This window comes from Astatotilapia calliptera, chromosome 10, assembly GCF_900246225.1.
Source record: "Astatotilapia calliptera chromosome 10, fAstCal1.2, whole genome shotgun sequence".
In the NCBI taxonomy this organism is placed as follows: Eukaryota; Metazoa; Chordata; class Actinopteri; order Cichliformes; family Cichlidae; genus Astatotilapia; species Astatotilapia calliptera.
Window position 1 is genome coordinate 13,890,704 of NC_039311.1, and position 21,269 is coordinate 13,911,972.

Sequence of the window (21,269 nt, forward strand, 5' to 3'; positions counted from 1 at the left end):
GGTCTACAATACTTTTCCTGGTGTCCTTCGAAAGCTCTTTAGTCTTGGCCATGGCGGCGTTTGGAGTCTGACTGTTTGAGGCTGTGGACAGGTGTCTTTTATACAGATGATGAGTTCAAACAGGTGCCATTCATACAGGTAACGAGTGGGGGACAGAAAAGCTTCTTACAGAAGACGTTACAGGTCTGTGAGAGCCAGAGATTTTCCATGTTTGAGGTGACCAAATACTTATTTTCCACCCTAATTTACGAATAAATTCTTTACAAATCCTACCATGTGGATTCATGGATTTTTTTTTTCACATTCTGTCTCTCACAGTTGAAGTGTACCTCTGGTGCAAATTACTGACCTCTGTCATCATTTTAAGTGGGGGAACTTGCACAATCGGTGGCTGACTAAATACTTTTTTGCCCCACTGTACACACACACAATTTTAACAAGTTGTTTCTGTGCTTAAATTTCTTACATTTTTTTCTTCCATTGATTAACCCACTATTTGAAATCAGATATTTTTCACTATTCTTCTTGGTTTATACATGAACTCTCCTTTGAGTACATTTCCTTACAACCAGAATATTATGATTGTTGGACAATCATGTAGTCAGACTCGGGTTTCTTTGTTTTCTGGTCTTCATGAAAGCCAAATCAGAACGTTTTTCCTCAGAAGTAGCTATTCCACTTCTGGGGTGAGCAACCTGTGCTCCCAAAATATCATTTTTGAGCATTTTAGTGGCCAAAAAGAATCTATATAGAGCTGCAAAACAAATCTGAATTTTATTAGAAAAAAAAAGAAAAAAAGGTGATACAGCCTGTTCCTGTTAAATATACATGTGTCTTTCAACATTACTAATACTAATACATGAAAAATAATTAATATCTTTTACCACATTTGGCTACTCTACAGTGGGCTATATGATTATTTGGTACTTGGCATGGTGGTAAAGGGCACAAAGATCCACAGCCCATCTGTTCCCTTTTAATTCTGTAGGTTTTCTCTCAGTGCTCTGGTTTCCTTCCACACCCACAGACATATGTGTTAGGTTAACTGGTTATTCTAAACTTGCTCTCTGAGTCAGCCTTGCAGCAGAGCGATCATCCTATCGGGGCGACGTCTCTGCTTTGAAAGGCAGTGCCTCCAACATTCAGCAATAAAAAGAAATTCTGCTGACCATAATGAATCTCAGTTACATCATATTATCAGAAGGCTCAATTTTAGGTGGTCAGGTAGAGAGCATTGAGAGAGTTATACAATTTAACAACTGTCCCAAATGTCTTTATTAACGATTCCAGACATTTTCGCAGTTATTTACTGTCAGAAGATTAGACATGTGACCCTCCAGACAGCTGACAACGACCTGGCTTAATAACAACAACACCAGCTGGTTATAAGCTAACATTTTGCCAGCTAATATTATCACTGAGTCTCCTAAGAAAATCACACTTTCCCTCTGGTAAACAGTGTGATACCCGCACATCATTTGAGGATTTATTCTCTAAGCGTCCAACAATTAAAGTTTTACTAACACCAGCTAACAGAGGCTTACAGTGACAAAAACAGCAGCACTTACCAACAAAAGAAGTTCAGGAAAAACTCAGCAACTCAGCTCAGTATCACTGTCATTCGACAGAAATGGCCTTCAGTAACTAACAAAGCTCTATTCAGAGCTCAGGTAAAGAGCAGACTGACAGCCTGCACTCCATATGGATCAACCAGTCACAGTTTTTCGTCCTCCTGCAGCCACCATTGCTAGGATTATGCACTTTAGAGGGGGTAAGACAACAGAACTCAGCTGACTGCAGTCTGTACTCTACTGACATCTAGTGGTGAGATATCACACCAGTGAAAGTTACAACTTTAAACAAAGTTCCAAAAACAAACAAGTGAAACTCTCTCTTGATTGTATACTTTAACAGTAATACACATGCAACCTTCTAAACTATGGAACGCCAGGACTGCCATAATGAATTAATTAAATACACCATTAAATAATTAATTAAATGTGTCAATAATTAATTAAAATTGGAATTAATTAATTAAATAAATAGTTATGACACATGTAATTAATTAATTATTGACACATTTAATTAATTATTTATGTATTTCACATTTTAATTAATTATTGACACATTTAATTAATTATTGACATCAGATTTCCACAAGCTAACGCGGTTTTTGCCTCTGTCAGTGCACCCCAGGGTGGCTGTGGCTACAATGTAGCCTGCCATCACCAGTGTGTGAATGTGTGTGTGAATGGGTGGATGACAGGTTGTATAAAGCGCTTTGGGGTCCTTAGGGACTAGAAAAGCGCTATACAAATACAGGCCATTTACCATTTACCATTTTTTTTGTTGTTGTTTTTGGACAAATTATTTCAGAGCTGGGTTACATCAGGGGGAACAGACATCTCATTTAAATTTAATGTCTCATTTTTCCAAGTGTGTAAGGAACGTCATCCATCTACAATATAATCAGCAAGCACATGGAGCTATTTGAAGCTTTGTGAAATCATTAGAATTAGAAGTTTGTATTTCTTGTATTAATATTATTTTAATATCACATTTATATAGCGGATGGAGGTTCAGTTAGTTCTGTACTTTGTACTGCTTCAGAGGAGTGCTCAGCAGTGCTCAGCTGCCCAGTCTTCTGTCAACCATAACATAAAACAAACATTCACTTGATATAACCACGTTTCTGTTATGCTAATCAATTCACAGAAAAGGCACAGGAGGTGCTAGCATCAGCCTGCTAGATCGCTCATAAACTTATTAACAATCAAGTAATACATTTACAAATTGTCCGAAATGTAAACAACAAGTACAACACACAAACATACCTGTTCGCCTTCCAGCTAGATGCTAATTTTAAGATGGATGGAAAACGATAACCTTCTCATTTAATCCTTTCTGCGGCAAGCAGTTGCGGTACGATCTTCCTTCCCGGAAGTTGCCCGTTACGAATTTCAAAATAAGAGTTTAATCTATATTATAAGGTATAATTCGTTCAGGGATTTAACTATTTGAAAAATATCAAATAAACAAATAATCTGGGTCATTTACACTCCCACCAAATCATTAGTGTTCAAAAACATAACTCCATAAACATAGGAAGAAAGAACACAATGATTTCATAATACAAATAATGACCAAACAACAGAAGCATAGTATGCAAGGAATGGACTAGTCACCTTCCAACAATAAGACTAGTTTTTGAACTGGCCGTTCGAGCACTGACCGCTTAGTAAGACGTTCACCATTTTTGCCAAGTTTCCTGTCACCTAGACAGAGCTTCACTCTCCTAACCAGTCCATCTCTGTCCATTGTAGTCTCTACGACTCTTCCCAACCTCCATTCATTTCTGGGCAAGTCTTCATCCTTCATTATGACTATATCCCCGATCTGCAGGTTTCTCTTTGGGGTGTGCCAGCGTTGTCTAAAGGCAATGTTGGCTAAGTACTCTTTCTGCCAACGGCTCCAGAACTGCTCGGCCAAATATTGTACGTGGCGCCATCTCTTTCTCGCATACATATCTTCCCTTATGAACTTGCCGGGGGGAGGAAGGGCCATGGTAGGCTTCAGGGTAAGTAAGTGGTTTGGTGTCAGTGGCTCAAGACTGTTGGGATCATGTAGGTTTTCAATAGTGAGAGGACGACTATTAACTATCGTCATTGCTTCATAGAAGAATGCTCGGAGGGAAGCATCAGGTAGGTTTCCAGGTGAGAGTCCAAGGGTCGCGTTGAGAACACTCCTGACTGTTCTAATTTGACGCTCCCACACTCCACCAACATGACTTGATCCAGGAGCATTTAGGATGAAGTCACACTGCTTCTTAGAAAGGAAGTTCGTCAGTTTATCACCATCTAATTCCGTGAGGGCTTCCTGCAGTTCATTCTTGGCTCCTAGGAAGTTACTGCCTTGGTCAGATTTGATCTGGCGTACGGCTCCACGTATAGCAATGAAGCAGCGCAGTCCAATTATGAATGAGTCTGTAGATAGATCCTCCAGCATTTCAATATGGATGGCTCTGGAGGAGAAGCAGGTGAAAAGGAGACCATATCGTTTTCGCACACTACGTCCTTGCTTGCTATAGAAGGGTCCAAAGCAATCCATTCCACAGTAGGTAAAGGGTGGAGATGGATTTACTCGCTCTGGAGGGAGATCGGCCATTTTCTGTTCTTCTGTCCGTCTCCGAAGCTTCCGACAAACTACACATCGGCGAAGATAGGATGCAACCGTCCTGCCAATTCCTGGTATCCAGTAACCTCTTGTCCTAATTGCACTGAGAGTCATCCCCTTGCCTTGATGTTTGACTTCTTCATGACAGTATGCTATGATCATCCTTGTAACATGATGTTCCTTTGGAATGATGGTAGGGTGTTTAACTGAGAGAGGAAGGTTTGAATCACGGAGTCGACCTCCCACCTTAATCACACCATTGTTGTCCAAGAAGGGGTTGAGGTGATGTAGCTTGTTATGAGGTGGCAGCTGACAACCTTTCTTCAGTAGCCGCACTTCCTCCGAATATGTTTGTCTCTGCAGATCTTTGATGATGAGGCGCTCGGCTTCTTCTCTTTCCTGCACTGTAGAGAGGCCGATTGACTTATCCTTGTTGATCCTTCGAAGAATGCGAGCCACTGCACAGATGGCACGAGTCCAGGATGAGAACTTTGCCAGCCGATAAGTAAGAGAATCTTGTTCTACAGTTTCCGTGTTTAGAGTCCGTGTTTCCTTAACTTCTGGATCTCCGACTGACAGTTCCGGAGCCACCTCTTCTGAGAGGTCAACTCCCTTTTCCCATAGAAATGCAGGGCCGGTAAACCAGTCCGATGATATTAGCTCATGGACAAAACAACCTCTAGAAGCACGATCCGCAGGATTCTGGTCAGTAGGGACGTATCTCCATTGCCTTTGATCCGTGTAGAGATGTATCTTCTGGATACGGTTGGCTACGAATGTATGAAAACGTCGAGCCTCATTATTGATGTACCCTAGTACAACCTTGGAATCGGTCCAAAAATGCTCTTCAATGTCCGCATATCCAAGTTCTTCCTTCAAAACATTGCTGGTTTTCACAGAGATGACTGCAGCCGTCAACTCTAATCTTGGGATCGTGGTGACCTTTGTTGGGGCGACGCGAGATTTGGCCATGACTAAAGCACAGTGGATGTCTCCTTCTTCATTGCTAAGCCTCAGATATGAACACTGTCCATAGCCAGTAGTGCTTGCGTCGGAGAAGTGATGTAACTCACGTTTAATAACCCTTCCGAAATCTGCCGGGGCATAACTTCGGGGTATATTTATCCTCTCCAAGTTGTTGAGGTCGTTTTTCCATTTCTCCCACCGTGGACGAAGTTCGTTGGTTAGAGGGTCATCCCAACCTGTTCCATGGCAGCACATCTGCTGCAGCACTTCCTTTCCAATGAGCAAAAAGGGGGCTATGAGACCCAAGGGATCGTACAGGGATGCAACAATGGACAATATGCCTCGACGTGTTGCAGGCTGTTCCTTAAGGTTGGTGCTGATCTTCAGGCAGTCTGATTCGACGTGCCATTGGATACCCAACGCTCTCTCTGAAGGTAAGTTATCAAAGGCAAGGTTGAGGTCTTTAATGTCTGATGCACGTTCAGTTGCTGGTATGCTTACCAGGACAGCTTTGTCATTGGACACAAACTTGTGGAGCCTAAGACCACCCAGGGCACAAAGTTTTCTGGCTTCTTCTGCTAACTTGATAGCCTTCTCTGAGCTGTCTGTACTTGTGACTCCATCGTCGACATAGAAATTTCTCAGAATGAACTGAGAGCCTAATGGGTACCGGTCTTTATTTTCTGTAGCCAAATGCTTCAATCCGTAGTTTGCACAGCCAGGCGATGACGCTGCGCCAAAGATATGCACCCTCATACGGTATTCTTGGGGCTGTGCACCGAGATCTCCTTTCTTCCACCAAAGGAAGCGCAGGTAATCCTGGTCTGACTTCTTCACATGAAATTGGTGAAACATTTTCTCTATGTCGCACATCAATGCAGTGGAGTGCAACCGGAAGCGAAGAAGTACACCGTTGAGATTGTTCATCAGGTCAGGACCAGTGAGCAGATGATCATTCAAACTGGTTCCCTTGTACTTGGCAGAGCAGTCGAACACCACGCGCAGTTTGCCTGGCTTCTTGTCGTGGAATACACCGTGATGAGGTATGTACCATTTTTCGCCCTCTTTCCCATCATCGTGGACTTCCTCTGCATCACCCCTTTCTATGACCTCCTCCATGAACTTGATATACTGTTCTTTGTACCCTTCATCCTTTAACAGCTTCCTCTTTAGATGGCTCAGACGTATGACTGCAAGCTGTTTGTTGTCAGGTAAGGTAGGTCTCTCCTTAAAGGGCAACGGCATCTCGTAGTGACCTAGACTGTTCTTTTCGATGTGGTTCTTGAGTTTGTCCAGGAACAGGATGTCCTCCTGAGACACTGGTTTGCCGTCTTCCTTAGCATCCTTAAAGTCAGACTCTAGAATGCGAATGGCATCTGCCGGAGTGACTGGTGGGAGCTCCCTGACTGCAACTCGGAAGCACTGTCCCGCCGTACTTGAGGTGTCGGGGCATGTCGACGTACCACCAACTATGCTCCATCCTAAGTCGGTACGAATTGCATAAGGCTCATCGTCTCCTCCCGTTATGACGTCTCTTGGTGCCATTGCTCGTGCGCAGTTATAGCCTATCAATAAACCAACCTCACAGTCCTGTAGAGGTGGAATCTCTTCTATGACCTTGGAGAGATGATTCCACCTTTTAGCTGTCTCGCATGTTGGGATATGGGCTCTGTTTACTGGTATGCAATCCTTGGTATAAGCAGGAGGAAGGTCGATGAGGAGGGAAGAGCGATAACCCCGAACACAAAGCCCTGAGACTCTTTGGCTCTTTACGATCACGTCGCGTCCAATCATCGTAGTTAACTTCAGCTTAACTGGACAGGAATCTGCCTTTAATACATCACTCAGTTCCTGGTCAACAAACGTCGTGTCGCTTTGCGTGTCCAGCAAGGCGTAAACCAGTTTCTCAGTTCCTGTATCCTTTTTTGACACCCACACAGGCACAATCATTGATGTGTTAGTTGGCTGTCCGGTAATCACTGACATTGAAGTTGCAGCAGCCTCCGTTTGGCCGGCATTGCTCAGGATAGTGGTTTCCTGTGGCAGAACTCTTTCCTTCTTTAAATAGTTGTCATCGTGTAAACAAGTGGGATGTTTACCCTTGCACGTGTTGCATGAGTGTCGATGTCGACAGTCTTTTGCACTATGTCCAGGTTTGGTGCAGCCATAGCAGAGCTTATGTTCTCTGACAAAATCTCGACGCTCCTCCAGAGTTTTAGCAATAAACTTGGGACATCCATGTAGTCTGTGTTGATTATTTTGACAGAAGGCACAAGGAGACCTTTCCTTTCCTTTAACTGGCTTGAGCCTCTCGGTGTCAGCCTCAGTCTGTGTGTTTAGAACGCTTGCCTTGTTCCTCTTAGGGTCTCTGCTGCCTTGTTTTGCAGTGCTCGACTCAGAGCTGCGGAGGGCATAAGCTGAGGTGATTGGATTGCAAGCAATCTCTGCCTCTGTCGCCATAAATGCGGCGAAGTCCTTAAAACTGGGGAATTCCTTATTGCCCTTTAAGGCTTCAGTAACCTTCCTGTTCCAGTGAGATGCTATCCACTCTGGTAGTTTAAGGATTAGCTTCTTATTCTCTTCACAGTCGTTCAGTATTTCGAGGCTCTTCACATGTGTCATTGCATCTTGGCAAGCGTTTAAGAAATCTGAGAAGTCTCTTAATCCTTCTGCATCTCTTGGTTGGATCTTTGGCCAATCTGTGAGCTTATCTCTGAAGGCTTTCTGTATAATAAAGGTTTGGCCATATCTGTTATCCAGTTTGTTCCACGCATCCTTATAAGCGTCGCTGTCATTCCTATAGAAAGTTCCTTCTAATGTTTTACGAGCTGGGCCGCCTACATACTTCCTCAAGTAATAAAGTTTGTCTGCTGGGGAGATGGCCTTTTTGTCAATAAGTGACATGAATGAAGTTTTCCACTCGATGAACTGAATGGGGTCCCCACTAAATACAGACGGCTCTGGAACTGGAAGTCTATTTAGAGCCATACTGTCTTGTAGGGCTTGGGCAAGGGATGACACGTTTAGGTCGGGTGGCGATGCTGTGACGGTGGGAGTTGGAGGGTTGATAGCAGGGGGAACATGATGGTTTCCCACTGAACTATTAGAGGAATGGAGACTGCCTTCCTGCGAGGCTACCTGGCTGTAGACTTGCAGTTTGGCCCGAGCGGCCCTCAAATTCTTTTCTGCTTGGAGGCGTTCAAGTCTGCGCTTTTCTACTTCCATTTTTCTGTGCTGTTCCTCTATCTTCTCCATTTGTCTCTCTTCTTCCAGCAACCCTTCAAATTCGACTTCCTTAGCAGCTAGCTCTGCTGCTGCATCCGCCTGTTTGAGTGTTAGAGTAGTGCCTTTGTGACTACGGATTGACTTTGTCACTCTAGATGCAGTGGATCCATAGATGGAGCGTGCGTAGCTGTTCTTAAGCAGCTCCCTGAGACGGCAATGTACTTGTTCTGCATCATAATCACCATCGAGATCTGACATTCTCTCGTAGGTAACTTTCATAATTTCGGCTGTAACTGCCTCACAACTGTCAACGTGACGTCTTAATTCTGGAGAAGGTGTAATGTGACTTCGTATTTCAAGGTAAGTGTTTAACACAGTTTCTTTCTCTTTCTCCAAAGAATCCATCAAAGATGCCAGCTCGCCTTTACTAATGTCTGACTTGAGCTGCTCTCTTGACTCTCGGGCTCGAATCTTCCATCTTTCGTACGTTGAGATGAACTTTCTTTCCCTTTTTCTTGCTTCCTCCTGTTGCATTTCGAGCGCCTTTGGAGTTGGGAATTTTGTTCGAGTGGAACGTCGGAGGCCTTCCTTAAGCTCACCTTGTAAGTTGTTCAACGTTTCTTCTCTGCGTTGAATTTCCTTCTCCAAAAGTTCTATTTCCGTAGTTTCTGATGTGTCTTCAAGAGACGCCTTAAGCCCTTTGATTTTATTCTGCAGGTCAACTATCTGATGCTCTAGTTCTGTTTGTGAGGAGGGAGTCTCCATTTCCTTCATGTTTATGTTATTTACTTATCTAATTTGCAGGCTTTAGTTAATGAGCTGCTTGTGGTTACTATAACTTACAGGCTGCATTAACAGAAGGGAGGAGAATCTTTGCACTTTAAACCAAGTTGAAGTAGAAGCGGATAACCAACACAACATTGAGAAGAAATGTATAAAATAATGAATGCAACCTGCTAGCTGTTGCAAACTGATGTGGTAAAGTAAACCTCTTATGCTAAACACAGATCAATACACCATTACTATTGTACAGTTACAAATTGAACTAAATGCCCCTCTTTCACCCCCTTTTGGGTCAGTAGAAAGAATGATAAATATACAGTAGTGGTGGTAAATACCAATAAACAAAATTACTTCACTTGTTATTACTTCATGTCCGTCGTGTCTTAATGCAGCAGATGTCCACAGTAGTTGACGACCTTCTCTCTCCCTTTAACCACCACTGATGAGAATGAATGTCCTTTCCTTGTCGATTAGAATGAAATGTTCCATACCTTTTCTGACCGTCACATCAAACCATTAAGCCAGCTGCATGATGATTATAAAGTCTCTGTCTAGAAGACCCATAGAATGGCACTGAGTTGCTCCGTGAAATGTCTTGTCAATCCCAGACGAATAGCAACACAGCTCCGTGACTCGTCCTCGTGGTTCCGTGGTGCAGGATGGCAGCAGGATGATGCGGGGGATCAGCTCTTACTGTAGCATTCCAGCCGGACTTTATTCAGACGATGCACTCAATGATCATTACGGATGGACCATGGTGGGGTATTCCAACCCATTTATTCACAAATTGCCATAGACACATCGTAAGAGCTGTAACCATAACATAAAACAAACATTCACTTGATATAACCACGTTTCTGTTATGCTAATCAATTCACAGAAAAGGCACAGGAGGTGCTAGCATCAGCCTGCTAGATCGCTCATAAACTTATTAACAATCAAGTAATACATTTACAAATTGTCCGAAATGTAAACAACAAGTACAACACACAAACATACCTGTTCGCCTTCCAGCTAGATGCTAATTTTAAGATGGATGGAAAACGATAACCTTCTCATTTAATCCTTTCTGCGGCAAGCAGTTGCGGTACGATCTTCCTTCCCGGAAGTTGCCCGTTACGAATTTCAAAATAAGAGTTTAATCTATATTATAAGGTATAATTCGTTCAGGGATTTAACTATTTGAAAAATATCAAATAAACAAATAATCTGGGTCATTTACACAGTGGTCATGTCACAGAGGACCACTTCCACTCGCATCCATAACCTGCAACATGTATTCCTAAATTCACCAAACACAGATATTCTTGTTGAATAATCATACAATTCTTACTCCAGTGAGTTGAAAATTTACCAATATTAATAAAGAAAAATGTATGCTGTTATCATACTTGAAAAAACACTCAAACAGATATAGAATAAAACAAAGCACAACTGAATGTTATGTAAAAACGTATTTATTTTTTTCAACAGTGCTTTCAGTATATTTCAGAAGGTCATGGGCAGTGGGGTGAATTTCTGTAAAAAAGCAAACAAACAGAAAAAAACGTGTTGCCAGTTTCTTTAGGGTGCTTTGAGCACCCCAGCAGAGACATTAAAATTCCAGAGTCCAGAAAAAAAGAAAAGTGTCCAGCAGCTTAGTCATTCACGTTCACACCCTGACTGTCCTGTAAAAGCTTAACTTAACTATTGCACACTAAATAGGGTAGTGCAACAAACAATTGCCTTTGTACCCAGACATTGACATTTTACATGGGCTCACTATGATGAACTACAGAAGTCAAAAGTTATTAGAAATGTTACCATCAATGAACAGTGAACTATCAGGTAAAATGAACGATTATATAGAGGGAAATGGGTTGAACTACTGGGTTTTGTTTTGTTTTTTTACATGACTCTACAATGCACTTGAACATGTTTAAGAACAAGTTAAACTCATGTCTGGCTTCCCCGTTAACAGTCACAGCAAAAGCTTTGTTTTTAGAGACCTTATGCGCTGTGAGCATCGAGAGCCACCGAGTTCAAAAAAGATGCCCTGAATTGCTTCAAAGGTAAACTCATCTGCTTTGGATAATCAATGTTGAGGGCATACAGAAGGCCAAAGAGGTATGCCAAGGCAGTAGAGAGGTCTGGAATGTTATGTAGCACGATGTCCCCTTCCAACACAACAGCATGTTCTCGCACAGACGTATCGTCATCTTGCAGGATGGTGAGGATGGCAACTGATGCACCGTTCAACACTGGTTCCAAAATGTCAGTGTCCTGAAGAGAAGAAAAGTAAAATATGAATTATTGAAAGCTAAGAAAAATTAAAGACAAAATACATTTCTAAAGATCTTAACTTTAACCTCTATACCATGATGCTCATTTGACTCATGGAGGTTTTAAAAAGAAAAAGCTTATTTTCCTTTAATTAACGGCACAATATCTTTCACCAACCAACCTTGTGATGAGTTTTTGTACAAAAATATTTTCTGCTGTTGAACACCCGCTAACAATGCCCAGGTGCTCCTCAGCAGAAAAAAAAAGCAGCGAGAGTTATGACAACTGCAATCCTCACCATAAAATTATCTGGACTGCACTGAGGAAGTGTACATTTCCATTTTGGATTAAATCATCTTTTAAAAACATCTCATAGCAACTAGTTTTTCTTGCATTACTTTTTTGTACTTACTAAGCACTTCAGGAAAACCTGTGTTGCAGGCCTCTCAGTGCTGCTGTCTTTTGGTGGGACACAATGTCAGATGTCTAAAGAGTATTCAGTGTCATGGTCCTGGGCCATGTGGGCCCAGTATTCTTAGTTTTCATGTATTTTTGTATTTTGTTCTTTATTTAGGCCATGCTTCCTGGGTTGATCTGTTACGTTGTTCCTTATGTGTTTTCCCTTCGTGACTCTTACCCCCTGTGTGCCCCTCTGTGTATTTATGAGCCCTCGTCTCTCTTTGTGCTTTATTCTATGTTTTCCCTAGCCCGTTATGTCTGCGTTCTTCCCGTGCTCTCTCTCCTCCTGTCTGAACCTCTGTGCCTGTACCCGTCAGCGTTATGTTCACCCCGCCCTGTCTCGTTATGGTTATCTGTGTCACCTGTGTTCCCCGTGTGTTCCCACTTTCCTCGTTAACCCTCTGTGTATTTCTGTCTGCGTCTTCCTCTGTTCGGCGTCGCGTTCTCCCTCATGTTGTGTGTAATTCTCCCCGTGGTTCGGTTCCTTGTACAGTTCATGCGTTAGTTTTCCCAGTTTTAGTTTATTCTGTATTGCTTCCCGTGGCCAGCAATAAAGCTGTGTTTTTTGAGTTTATCTCCGTGTCTGTGAACCTGCATCTTGGGTCCTTCCCCTGCCTGCCACACAACGTATCATGACAGAAGAACGCGACCACAACATGGACCCAGCAGTTCACAACCCCTCCGCGGACCGACAGTACGACGCGACCATGCCGGACCCAGCGACACAAAGACTGGAGATGGTCCGGACAGTGGAGTCGCTATGCGACAAGTGGCTGCACTGTTCCAGTGAGGAGGAACGGGAGGAGTTCGCCCGCCAGGTAGGGGTGTGCGTGTCTGTGTTCCCCTGGTTATGGGAGACGCTGCACCCCCTCGTCAGCGACCTTCTCGTCTCCGCTCTCCGACTCCGTCCGCAGCAGCAGCGGCCCGGTGGGCGTGGACCTTCACCAGAGCCGTGCCATCGCGCCGTTGCCCCGCCGCCTCATGAGCCAGTGGCGGTCAGAGTCGGAACGGTGAGGCTCACCACGGACACACCATTGGCTCACACTTCATCAGCTTCCGCATCTTCGCCACCGCCTGCCTGCACGGAGATGCCCGAGGCTGTTGACTTCGGTGAGGAGGAGCGGCAGCTGGTGTTGCGGGCTTATCGGGAGGACGAGCTCCGGTGGAAGCCCTGGCTCATCTCGGAGCAGGACCTCTCACCTGCTGCACAGCCTACCAGCCGCTCGCCGTCTCCAATCCACTTAGACTTTACTTCGCCTGCCTCATTTCTGGCAAGGATATGGGCGGACGACCGGGAGGTCGCCGCTACATCACCCCCTGCATTTGTGCCATCAGCGCCCATCGCGCCAGCTACCAGAAGGGGGCGGCGCCGGCGCCGCCGTGGCACCGCATTAACTCCGGAAATCATGGAGCCCGGTCTCAGTGAGCAGCAGCAAGCAGCTTGCACCCACGTAGAGGAGGAGCTCCGGAGAAAGCCGTGGCCTACCCCCGATTGTCAGCACATCTTTCGGGGAACACGCCTGGCTCTCGGGGGCCCTCGGAGCCGCCAGGGTCCGCAGCCACCCTCAGTTCAGTCAGCTCCCTCGCAGCCACCCTCAGTTCAGTCAGCTCCCTCGCAGCCACCCTCAGTTCAGTCAGCTCCCTCGCAGCCACCCTCAGTTCAGTCAGCTCCCTCGCAGCCACCCTCAGTCCAGTCAGCTACCCTCCTGGAAGCCCCCGCTGCCTGGTATTCTCAGCATCGACATCTTTTCCCGTCAAGGTTTATCGCTAAATCATTCGATCCTCCCTTAAGAGAGAGACTGCGTCCTCGCTGCCTTCACCCCAGTACACCAGTGTCACCTGGGTCTCCAGTAGCTCAGCTCCCAGTGTCACCTACCCCACAGCCGCTTTTAGCTCAGTTTCCAGAGCCACCTGCTTCAGTTCAGGCCCCAGTAGCTCCAGTGCCGCCTGTAGCGCAGGCCCCGATAGCAGTACGGTCCGCTGGTCAGCCTAACATTCAGCCAGGGGTCTCTAATCTCTCTGGCTCTGCATCAGCTCCTGCTGGGAGCTCGGATGAGCTCATCCAAGACTCCGCGGCTCCCACGCCGCCTTCTACCTCGTCAGCTGGAGGGTCCGAGGGGCCCGTTCAGCCTCCTGTCTCCGCTGGAGGGTCCGAGGGGCCCGTTCAGCCTCCTGTCTCCGCTGGAGGGTCCGAGGGGCCCGTTCAGCCTTCTGTCTCCGCTGGAGGGTCCGAGGGGCCCGTTCAGCTCCCTTCCACGTCGGCTGTACAGGCTGCTCCTCAGTCTTCTAGGAATGGCGTGAGCTTTCTCTCCGCCTCAGACTGCCTTCTGCTTCAGCCGTCTCTTCCAGCTGGAGAGCCCGAGGGGCCCGTTCAGCTCCCTTCCACGTCGGCTGTACAGGCTGCTCCTCAGTCTTCTAGGAATGGCGTGAGCTTTCTCTCCGCCTCAGACTGCCTTCTGCTTCAGCCATCTCTTCCAGCTGGAGAGCCCGAGGAGCCCGTTCAGCTTCCTTCCACGTCAGCTGTACAGGCTGCTTCTCAGCCTTCTAGGAATGGCGTGAGCTTTCTCTCCGCCTCAGACTGCCTTCTGCTTCAGCCGTCTCTTCCAGCTGGAGGGCCCGAGGGGTCCGTTCAGCCTCCTGTCTCCGCTGGAGGGTCCGAGGGGTCCGTTCAGCCTCCTGTCTCCGCTGGAGGGTCCGAGGGGCCCGTTCAGCCTCCTGTCTCCGCTGGAGGGTCCGAGGGGCCCGTTCAGCCTCCTGTCTCCGCTGGAGGGTCCGAGGGGCCCGTCCGGCCACCTGTCTCCGCTGGAGGGTCCGAGGGGCCCGTCCGGCCACCTGTCTCCGCTGGAGGGTCCGAGGGGCCCGTTCAGCCTCAAGCCTCGTCAGCTGGAGGGCCCGAGGAGCCCATCCAGCCACCTTCTGCTACGCCTGGTCCAGCCTGTGCTTCGTCAGCTGCAGCCTCAGAGCCTTCGTCCGCTGCAGCCTCAGAGCCTTCGTCCGCTGCAGCCTCAGAGCCTTCGTCCGCTGCAGCCTCAGAGCCTTCGTCCGCTGCAGCCTCAGAGCCTTCGTCCGCTGCAGCCTCAGAGCCTTCGTCCGCTGCAGCCTCAGAGCCTTCGTCCGCTGCAGCCTCAGAGCCTTCGTCCGCTGCAGCCCCAGAGCCTTCGTCCGCTGCAGCCCCAGAGCCTTCGTCCGCTGCAGCCTCAGAGCCTTCGTCCGCTGCAGCCTCAGAGCCTTCGTCCGCTGCAGCCTCAGAGCCTTCGTCCGCTGCAGCCTCAGAGCCTTCGTCCGCTGCAGCCTCAGAGCCTTCGTCCGCTGCAGCCTCAGAGCCTTCGTCCGCTGCAGCCTCAGAGCCTTCGTCCGCTGCAGCCTCAGAGCCTTCGTCCGCTGCAGCCTCAGAGCCTTCGTCCGCTGCAGCCTCAGAGCCTTCGTCCGCTGCAGCCTCAGAGCCTTCGTCCGCTGCAGCCTCAGAGCCTTCGTCCGCTGCAGCCTCAGAGCCTTCGTCCGCTGCAGCCTCAGAGCCTTCGTCCGCTGCAGCCTCCGAGCCTTCGTCCGCAGCAGCCTCCGAGCCTTCAGCTGCAGCAGCCTCCGAGCCTTCAGCGTCAGCTGCAGCAGCCTCCGAGCCTTCAGCTGCAGCAGCCTCCGAGCCTTCAGCTGCAGCAGCCTCCGAGCCTTCAGCGTCAGCTGCAGCAGCCTCCGAGCCTTCAGCGTCAGCTGCAGCAGCCTCCGAGCCTTCAGCGTCAGCTGCAGCAGCCTCCGAGCCTTCAGCGTCAGCTGCAGCAGCCTCCGAGCCTTCAGCGTCAGCTGCAGCAGCCTCCGAGCCTTCAGCCTCGTCTGTCGCGGCTTCGGCCTGTGCTTCGTCTGGTCCTGTGCCCACCGGGCCATGGCCAGCACGCCTGACACTGGAGAGCCGCCGCTGCCTTCCGCGCGGCCGGCCTCCTGAACTGCTCCGTCTCCTTCGCCGCCGCCGCTGCCTTCCGCACGGCCGGCCTCCGGACCAGCTCTGCCACCTGTGCCACCCGCCTGGTCGGCCCCCCGACCGTGTGACCCGTGAACTCTTGTGCCTGTGGGCTCTGGGTCGGCCCCCTGAACTTTATTTTGACTACGGTCATGTGCTCCTGTGTTTTCTGTTTGTTTTGTTTCCCGTTCTGGTCCCTCCGTCCTGGTCCCCCGCCTCCCGCCCTGGGTGGGTTGTTTTCTGTTTTTGTTTTTGTTTCTCGGGTTTGGGCTGTCAGGAGCCAGCCCTTTAGGGGGGGGGTGGTGTCATGGTCCTGGGCCATGTGGGCCCAGTATTCTTAGTTTTCATGTATTTTTGTATTTTGTTCTTTATTTAGGCCATGCTTCCTGGGTTGATCTGTTACGTTGTTCCTTATGTGTTTTCCCTTCGTGACTCTTACCCCCTGTGTGCCCCTCTGTGTATTTATGAGCCCTCGTCTCTCTTTGTGCTTTATTCTATGTTTTCCCTAGCCCGTTATGTCTGCGTTCTTCCCGTGCTCTCTCTCCTCCTGTCTGAACCTCTGTGCCTGTACCCGTCAGCGTTATGTTCACCCCGCCCTGTCTCGTTATGGTTATCTGTGTCACCTGTGTTCCCCGTGTGTTCCCACTTTCCTCGTTAACCCTCTGTGTATTTCTGTCTGCGTCTTCCTCTGTTCGGCGTCGCGTTCTCCCTCATGTTGTGTGTAATTCTCCCCGTGGTTCGGTTCCTTGTACAGTTCATGCGTTAGTTTTCCCAGTTTTAGTTTATTCTGTATTGCTTCCCGTGGCCAGCAATAAAGCTGTGTTTTTTGAGTTTATCTCCGTGTCTGTGAACCTGCATCTTGGGTCCTTCCCCTGCCTGCCACACAACGTATCATGACATTCAGTGGAAAACAGACATTTAAATTAGTATAGTAACGTGGTGTACCTACACACAATGCAAAATCAGAACTCTTATAGTAATGAAAATAAAATACAGATCAGGCCCAGCAACATGTAAAACTTAAAAAAACAAAACACCATTTTAACAATTTTACTTTCTTTTTACAAATTAAATAAAATACCGCCAAATAAAAACAAAGTAATGACTGATGACATTCATTTCCATTGATGTGTTTTGGCTGAAGCCAACATTTTTTTCTGTTATGACAAAGGTATACTCTCTTCTAAAAATGTCAGGTAAAGGAGCACTTACCTGTTCATCAAGTTTATCCAAGATGTCTTCCATCTCCTCACCAAGAGCTCCCTTCTTAGACCGGTATAGTTTCAGCAGGCCAGGCACAAATTTGTCCAGGGATGCATTGAACGTCCCCAGGAGGTCTTTGCTTGTGATCCGATGAAATTCTTCAGATATCTAAACAAGACAATAACCAAAATATTGCCATTTATTCAGCACAGAAAATTTCTGGGTAGCTGCCTTGTACAGTCTGCACCATGTTATATGCCTGACTGTGTTATCAACCGCAAAACCTACTTCAAAAATCTCTCATGAATACACATTTTGCACAGGAATAGAAACACCCTCCACAAAAAACAGTATCAATATGCAAATATATATTATGTTCACACTGAAATGTGGAATTTTTGTGGATTTTTACTATTGAGTGTGACCTTGAGAGGTGTGATCGTAATGCTCCAGGTGTTTTAAATACACATACAAAGTCTGTGTGAATGCATGGTCAATGTGCACCTTGTCCGTGATGAAGGCGGAAATGTTTCAAAAGAGTCTCTTGACTGGAGCTTGTGAATTTGCAAAATCGGCACTGCATGAAATCCACCCCTGAAACACAAGAGACATAGTCAATTTTGCCAAAAGCACTTTTGCAATGGGATAAAACATCCATATCTAACACACAGAAGGAATCCATAGATGCAGGAGCTGAATACATCAACAAGCCAAAACCAGAGACATCTTGAAAAAAATATGTAAGGAATCATATTAACTTACATATGACCACTTGTCTACTATATCAAGTATATGATTGATAACATACATGACATGTAACATAAATGCAAGCTTGAATTCAAACATTTTTTTGTTACTATGATAAAAAAATGCAATAACTATAGAAAAATTAATACTATCTGTAACACAGTATACATCAACAACACACAATCATTCCTTTAATATTGTCTCCTTCCCCATTATGTAAAAAGCTCTGAAAATGTAGCAATCTTATAATACAGAGCATGAAGTACAACTTTAATTTGCGTGTGACATTAACTTACAGTACATTAGGCAATCTTACAACAGCTGACAAACTGTCAAGTCAGCTTTAAACATTAAAGTAACAGTGCTGCACCGGATAAACGGTGACTATTGAAAAAGTGAAAAAACAATATTAGACAAATATTAGACAATATGCAAGTTACTTATATCACTGTCATATAATTGGCGCACATATCCTACACCGACCCATGAAAGAGTCTCCATGACAACGCGTGCTTGGCCCAGTTTGTTGTCAAGGTTAACATAACGTTTTCATGCAAAGATAACATTGAAACTGGTTACAAAACGGGTAATAAGCTAATAAGTTTTACCATGGCAGAAGTGCTGTAAAAAGCCAGTGTGAGATACCGTCATTTAGTGATGTCTGTCTGAATTTCAGAGTGTTTAACATTAAACATTACTTTTTGCGCTGGCCACTACTCTGAGCTAAAACCTTTTTTTTTTTTAATATTAAACTTTATTAAGAAACAGTATACAGAACATGTATACAATCAGAACAAAATTAACATATGCCAGGGGGTGTAATACAAAGAATTACATACATTCAAATAATTTGTAATTACTACAAATGGTAATAGTTTTCATAGCCTTTTTGTTAAGTGATCCACTAATCAATTTTATGTAACATAAAACAGCATTATAGTAATGTTTAAAATTAGGTTTTTTGTTACTGTATTTGCATTTGTGAAAATAAAATTTAGCTAAGATAACTAATAAGTTTATTATAAAGTAAACATCTTCTTTTTTTTGCCTTCGAAAGAAACAAAATACAACATTTTCCCATTTCACAGTAAAGTCATTATAGAGATGTCCAGCAATGAATCTACTGAAGTCTTTCTCTGAGCTAAAACCTTCAGAGGCTGCTTGTAGCCCGATTAGGACACAGCGGCGCGACGAAGGCTGCCCAAATTCATAGTGGACTCCTCTAAATGCGTCCGAGAAATACGTCCTCCTTATAATAAGCATCTCTTAAAATGTTTGCAATATTGAAACATTTCAATATAATGTAGAAAAAAAAACGAGAGAAAAAAGTTACGGATCGGACTCCCCGATCCTTATTGCGCATGTGCAAATTCTATCTGTGGAATTAGTTTTAATATTACTCTTTCTGGGTCACAAAATAAACTTTTAAGATATTTTCAGGCGTTAATGTAGCTGTGTAAATTGCTAATATCTGTTCAGTTTATTAAGACAACATATACTTGCAAAAGTGCTCCGACGCTTTCGGAGACGTCTGTTACCCACCAGCTCGATAGCTAGCCAAGGGGGGGGGGGGTCAATTAAGTCACTTAGATAACTTAAAAATGCTATAGTTGGCCTTTTTCAGTGTTTTACTAGTTCCATCCTCCCGGGTCCTCAGGAGGATGCAGCCTAGGCGCTTGTAGAAAATCTTAATAACACATGTAGTTAGCTTACCTGCTAGGGTAAATGGTCGGCAGCTCCAGCACCTGTCCAAAACTGCAGAAGTGAAAATCCTCAATGGTCGAAAAATTGCATTTTACATCCAAATCTAGCCACGATGGTTCAAATTTTCTTAGGAGGTTTTTAGTCTAGAACACATGGTAAACCACTATCACACAGCTCAGGTCTGCTCAGGCTCAGTTGAAAGTCCGTTTGGTTTAGTTCAAACTTGTTCAGACCACATGTGCCAGTCATCTACGGGGTTTCCCACTGGTTCCCAACTTGACTCAGAAACTCTGCTCAAAAGTTGATAATCTTTGTTATGCTGTCTAGAAAATCTTAGTTAGGACAACAATGAAAGAAATTTGTTGGGTAGACAAGCTTTTTTAGGTTGTAAATGGAAAGTTTTATTTCTAAGTCAGTTTAATTTAAAAACTTTAGTGAAATCAACAATTGCTAGTTATCGTTTTTACAGTGTATAAACGTTAATCAGTGTCGTTGACGGGTTGTGACGGCGTCCTTACGTGCCGACACCGGCGTTTTAGTTAGTAAAGCGGTGTGGCCAATGTGGAGTGGCTGAGTGAAGACATGCTAATGACAACGTGTACAAGCATTGGAGATGTGAGCAGGACAGACAGAAAAATGAAGGTGAAGTTTAAGTTCTCAGTCAGATTTGTGCTTATCCAGTGCCATTTATTTCCAATTCTTATTTGTGGATATTGATCATTAAATACTGACACTAGTTTATAAGTAGTGGAAATGCAAATAATCGTGTCATTATCAGTGATGAGAATAACGGCCGTTACTTTTTTCAGTAACTAGTAATCTGATTAATTACTGTTTCTATATTTCTATTGTTACATGGCTATTACTAAGAAGAAAATGCGGTGTGGACTCATTAATATTTTTCAACACACAGATGGTTGAATCTGTCTTCAGTTTACTGGGAGTTGGAGCCGGGGGGCAATCGTACAAGTGCTGCTTAGGTGGATTCACCTCTGTTTGCACCATTTAGTTATGAGGTGTTGCATCTGTGGATGCCAAAGAGAAAACTTTCCACTGGATACTGAGCTGACTATACCTGTCTTCTGCGTGTAGCACAAGCGATTACTAGTATAAGTCTGTAGAATTTGAATTTATAAAGCAAATTACAAAAACTGTTAATACTTCCAAGAACCATTGAGCAAGGCATATTACTAGATAGATGCTATTAGGAATGCTTTTAAAAGGCATCAACAGTACAGACATAGTGGAAATCATTCACAGAACAAAGTTTTCAAGTAGCATGTAAACATTTTTATTTATGCTGTTAGATTGTTCTAATTTGACATTTTTATATGTTTTAAATGAGACAAAATTACAGGTTCAGACAACAGATGTTTTGGTTAATCCAATTTTTTATTTTTATGGGTAAGATGTTATAATACCCTGGTTCACTCTGTGACTTACTTTGTCTCCTATAAATCTTCTTTAATTCAGTTCAATTCCCTACGGTGGCCCCTAGAGACAAAGCATGTATAAACTCCAAAACACTTACAAATTCCAAATAGCACGCACAAACTCCTCAACACATACAAAATCCAAAACACATGCAAACTCCAAAACACGTACAAAATCCAAGACACGTACAAGCTCCAAAACACATACAAAATCCAAAACACGTACAAAAGACAAAACACGTGCAAAATCCAAAACACGTGCAAACTCCAAAACACGTGCAAACTCCAAAACACGTACAAAATTCAAAACACGTACAAAATTCAAAACACGTACAAAATTCAAAACACATACAAAATCCAAA

The 21,269-nt window shown here is 45.1% G+C and overlaps 1 protein-coding gene and 1 long non-coding RNA gene across 3 annotated transcripts; both read right to left on the reverse strand.

Moving 5' to 3' along the window:
* Window positions 1-2,638: 2,638 nt before the first annotated feature.
* Window positions 2,639-10,365, reverse strand: LOC113030839 (uncharacterized). The gene is made up of 2 exons (XM_026182576.1): window positions 10,147-10,365; window positions 2,639-9,957 (listed from the first exon to the last, which is right to left on the reverse strand). Exon 2 carries the CDS (start codon window positions 9,136-9,138, stop codon window positions 3,178-3,180), a length of 5,961 nt encoding a protein of 1,986 aa, XP_026038361.1. The 5' UTR covers window positions 9,139-9,957; window positions 10,147-10,365; the 3' UTR covers window positions 2,639-3,177.
* Window positions 10,366-10,586: 221 nt separating this feature from the next.
* LOC113031068 (uncharacterized) lies at window positions 10,587-19,956 on the reverse strand. 2 transcript variants are annotated; one of them, XR_003273676.1, is made up of 5 exons: window positions 19,484-19,956; window positions 17,528-17,617; window positions 17,033-17,191; window positions 11,822-11,895; window positions 10,587-11,409 (listed from the first exon to the last, which is right to left on the reverse strand). It is a non-coding gene; the product is annotated as an uncharacterized LOC113031068 (long non-coding RNA). The 2 variants fall into 2 exon arrangements; XR_003273675.1 differs by lacking the exon at window positions 19,484-19,956 and having other exon boundaries at window positions 17,528-18,095.
* Window positions 19,957-21,269: the final 1,313 nt, after the last annotated feature.

Excerpts from the sequence above, each read along its gene's own strand:
- LOC113030839 (XM_026182576.1), bottom strand. The coding sequence starts at position 9,138 with ATGAAGGAAATGGAGACTCCCTCCTCACAAACAGAACTAGAGCATCAG.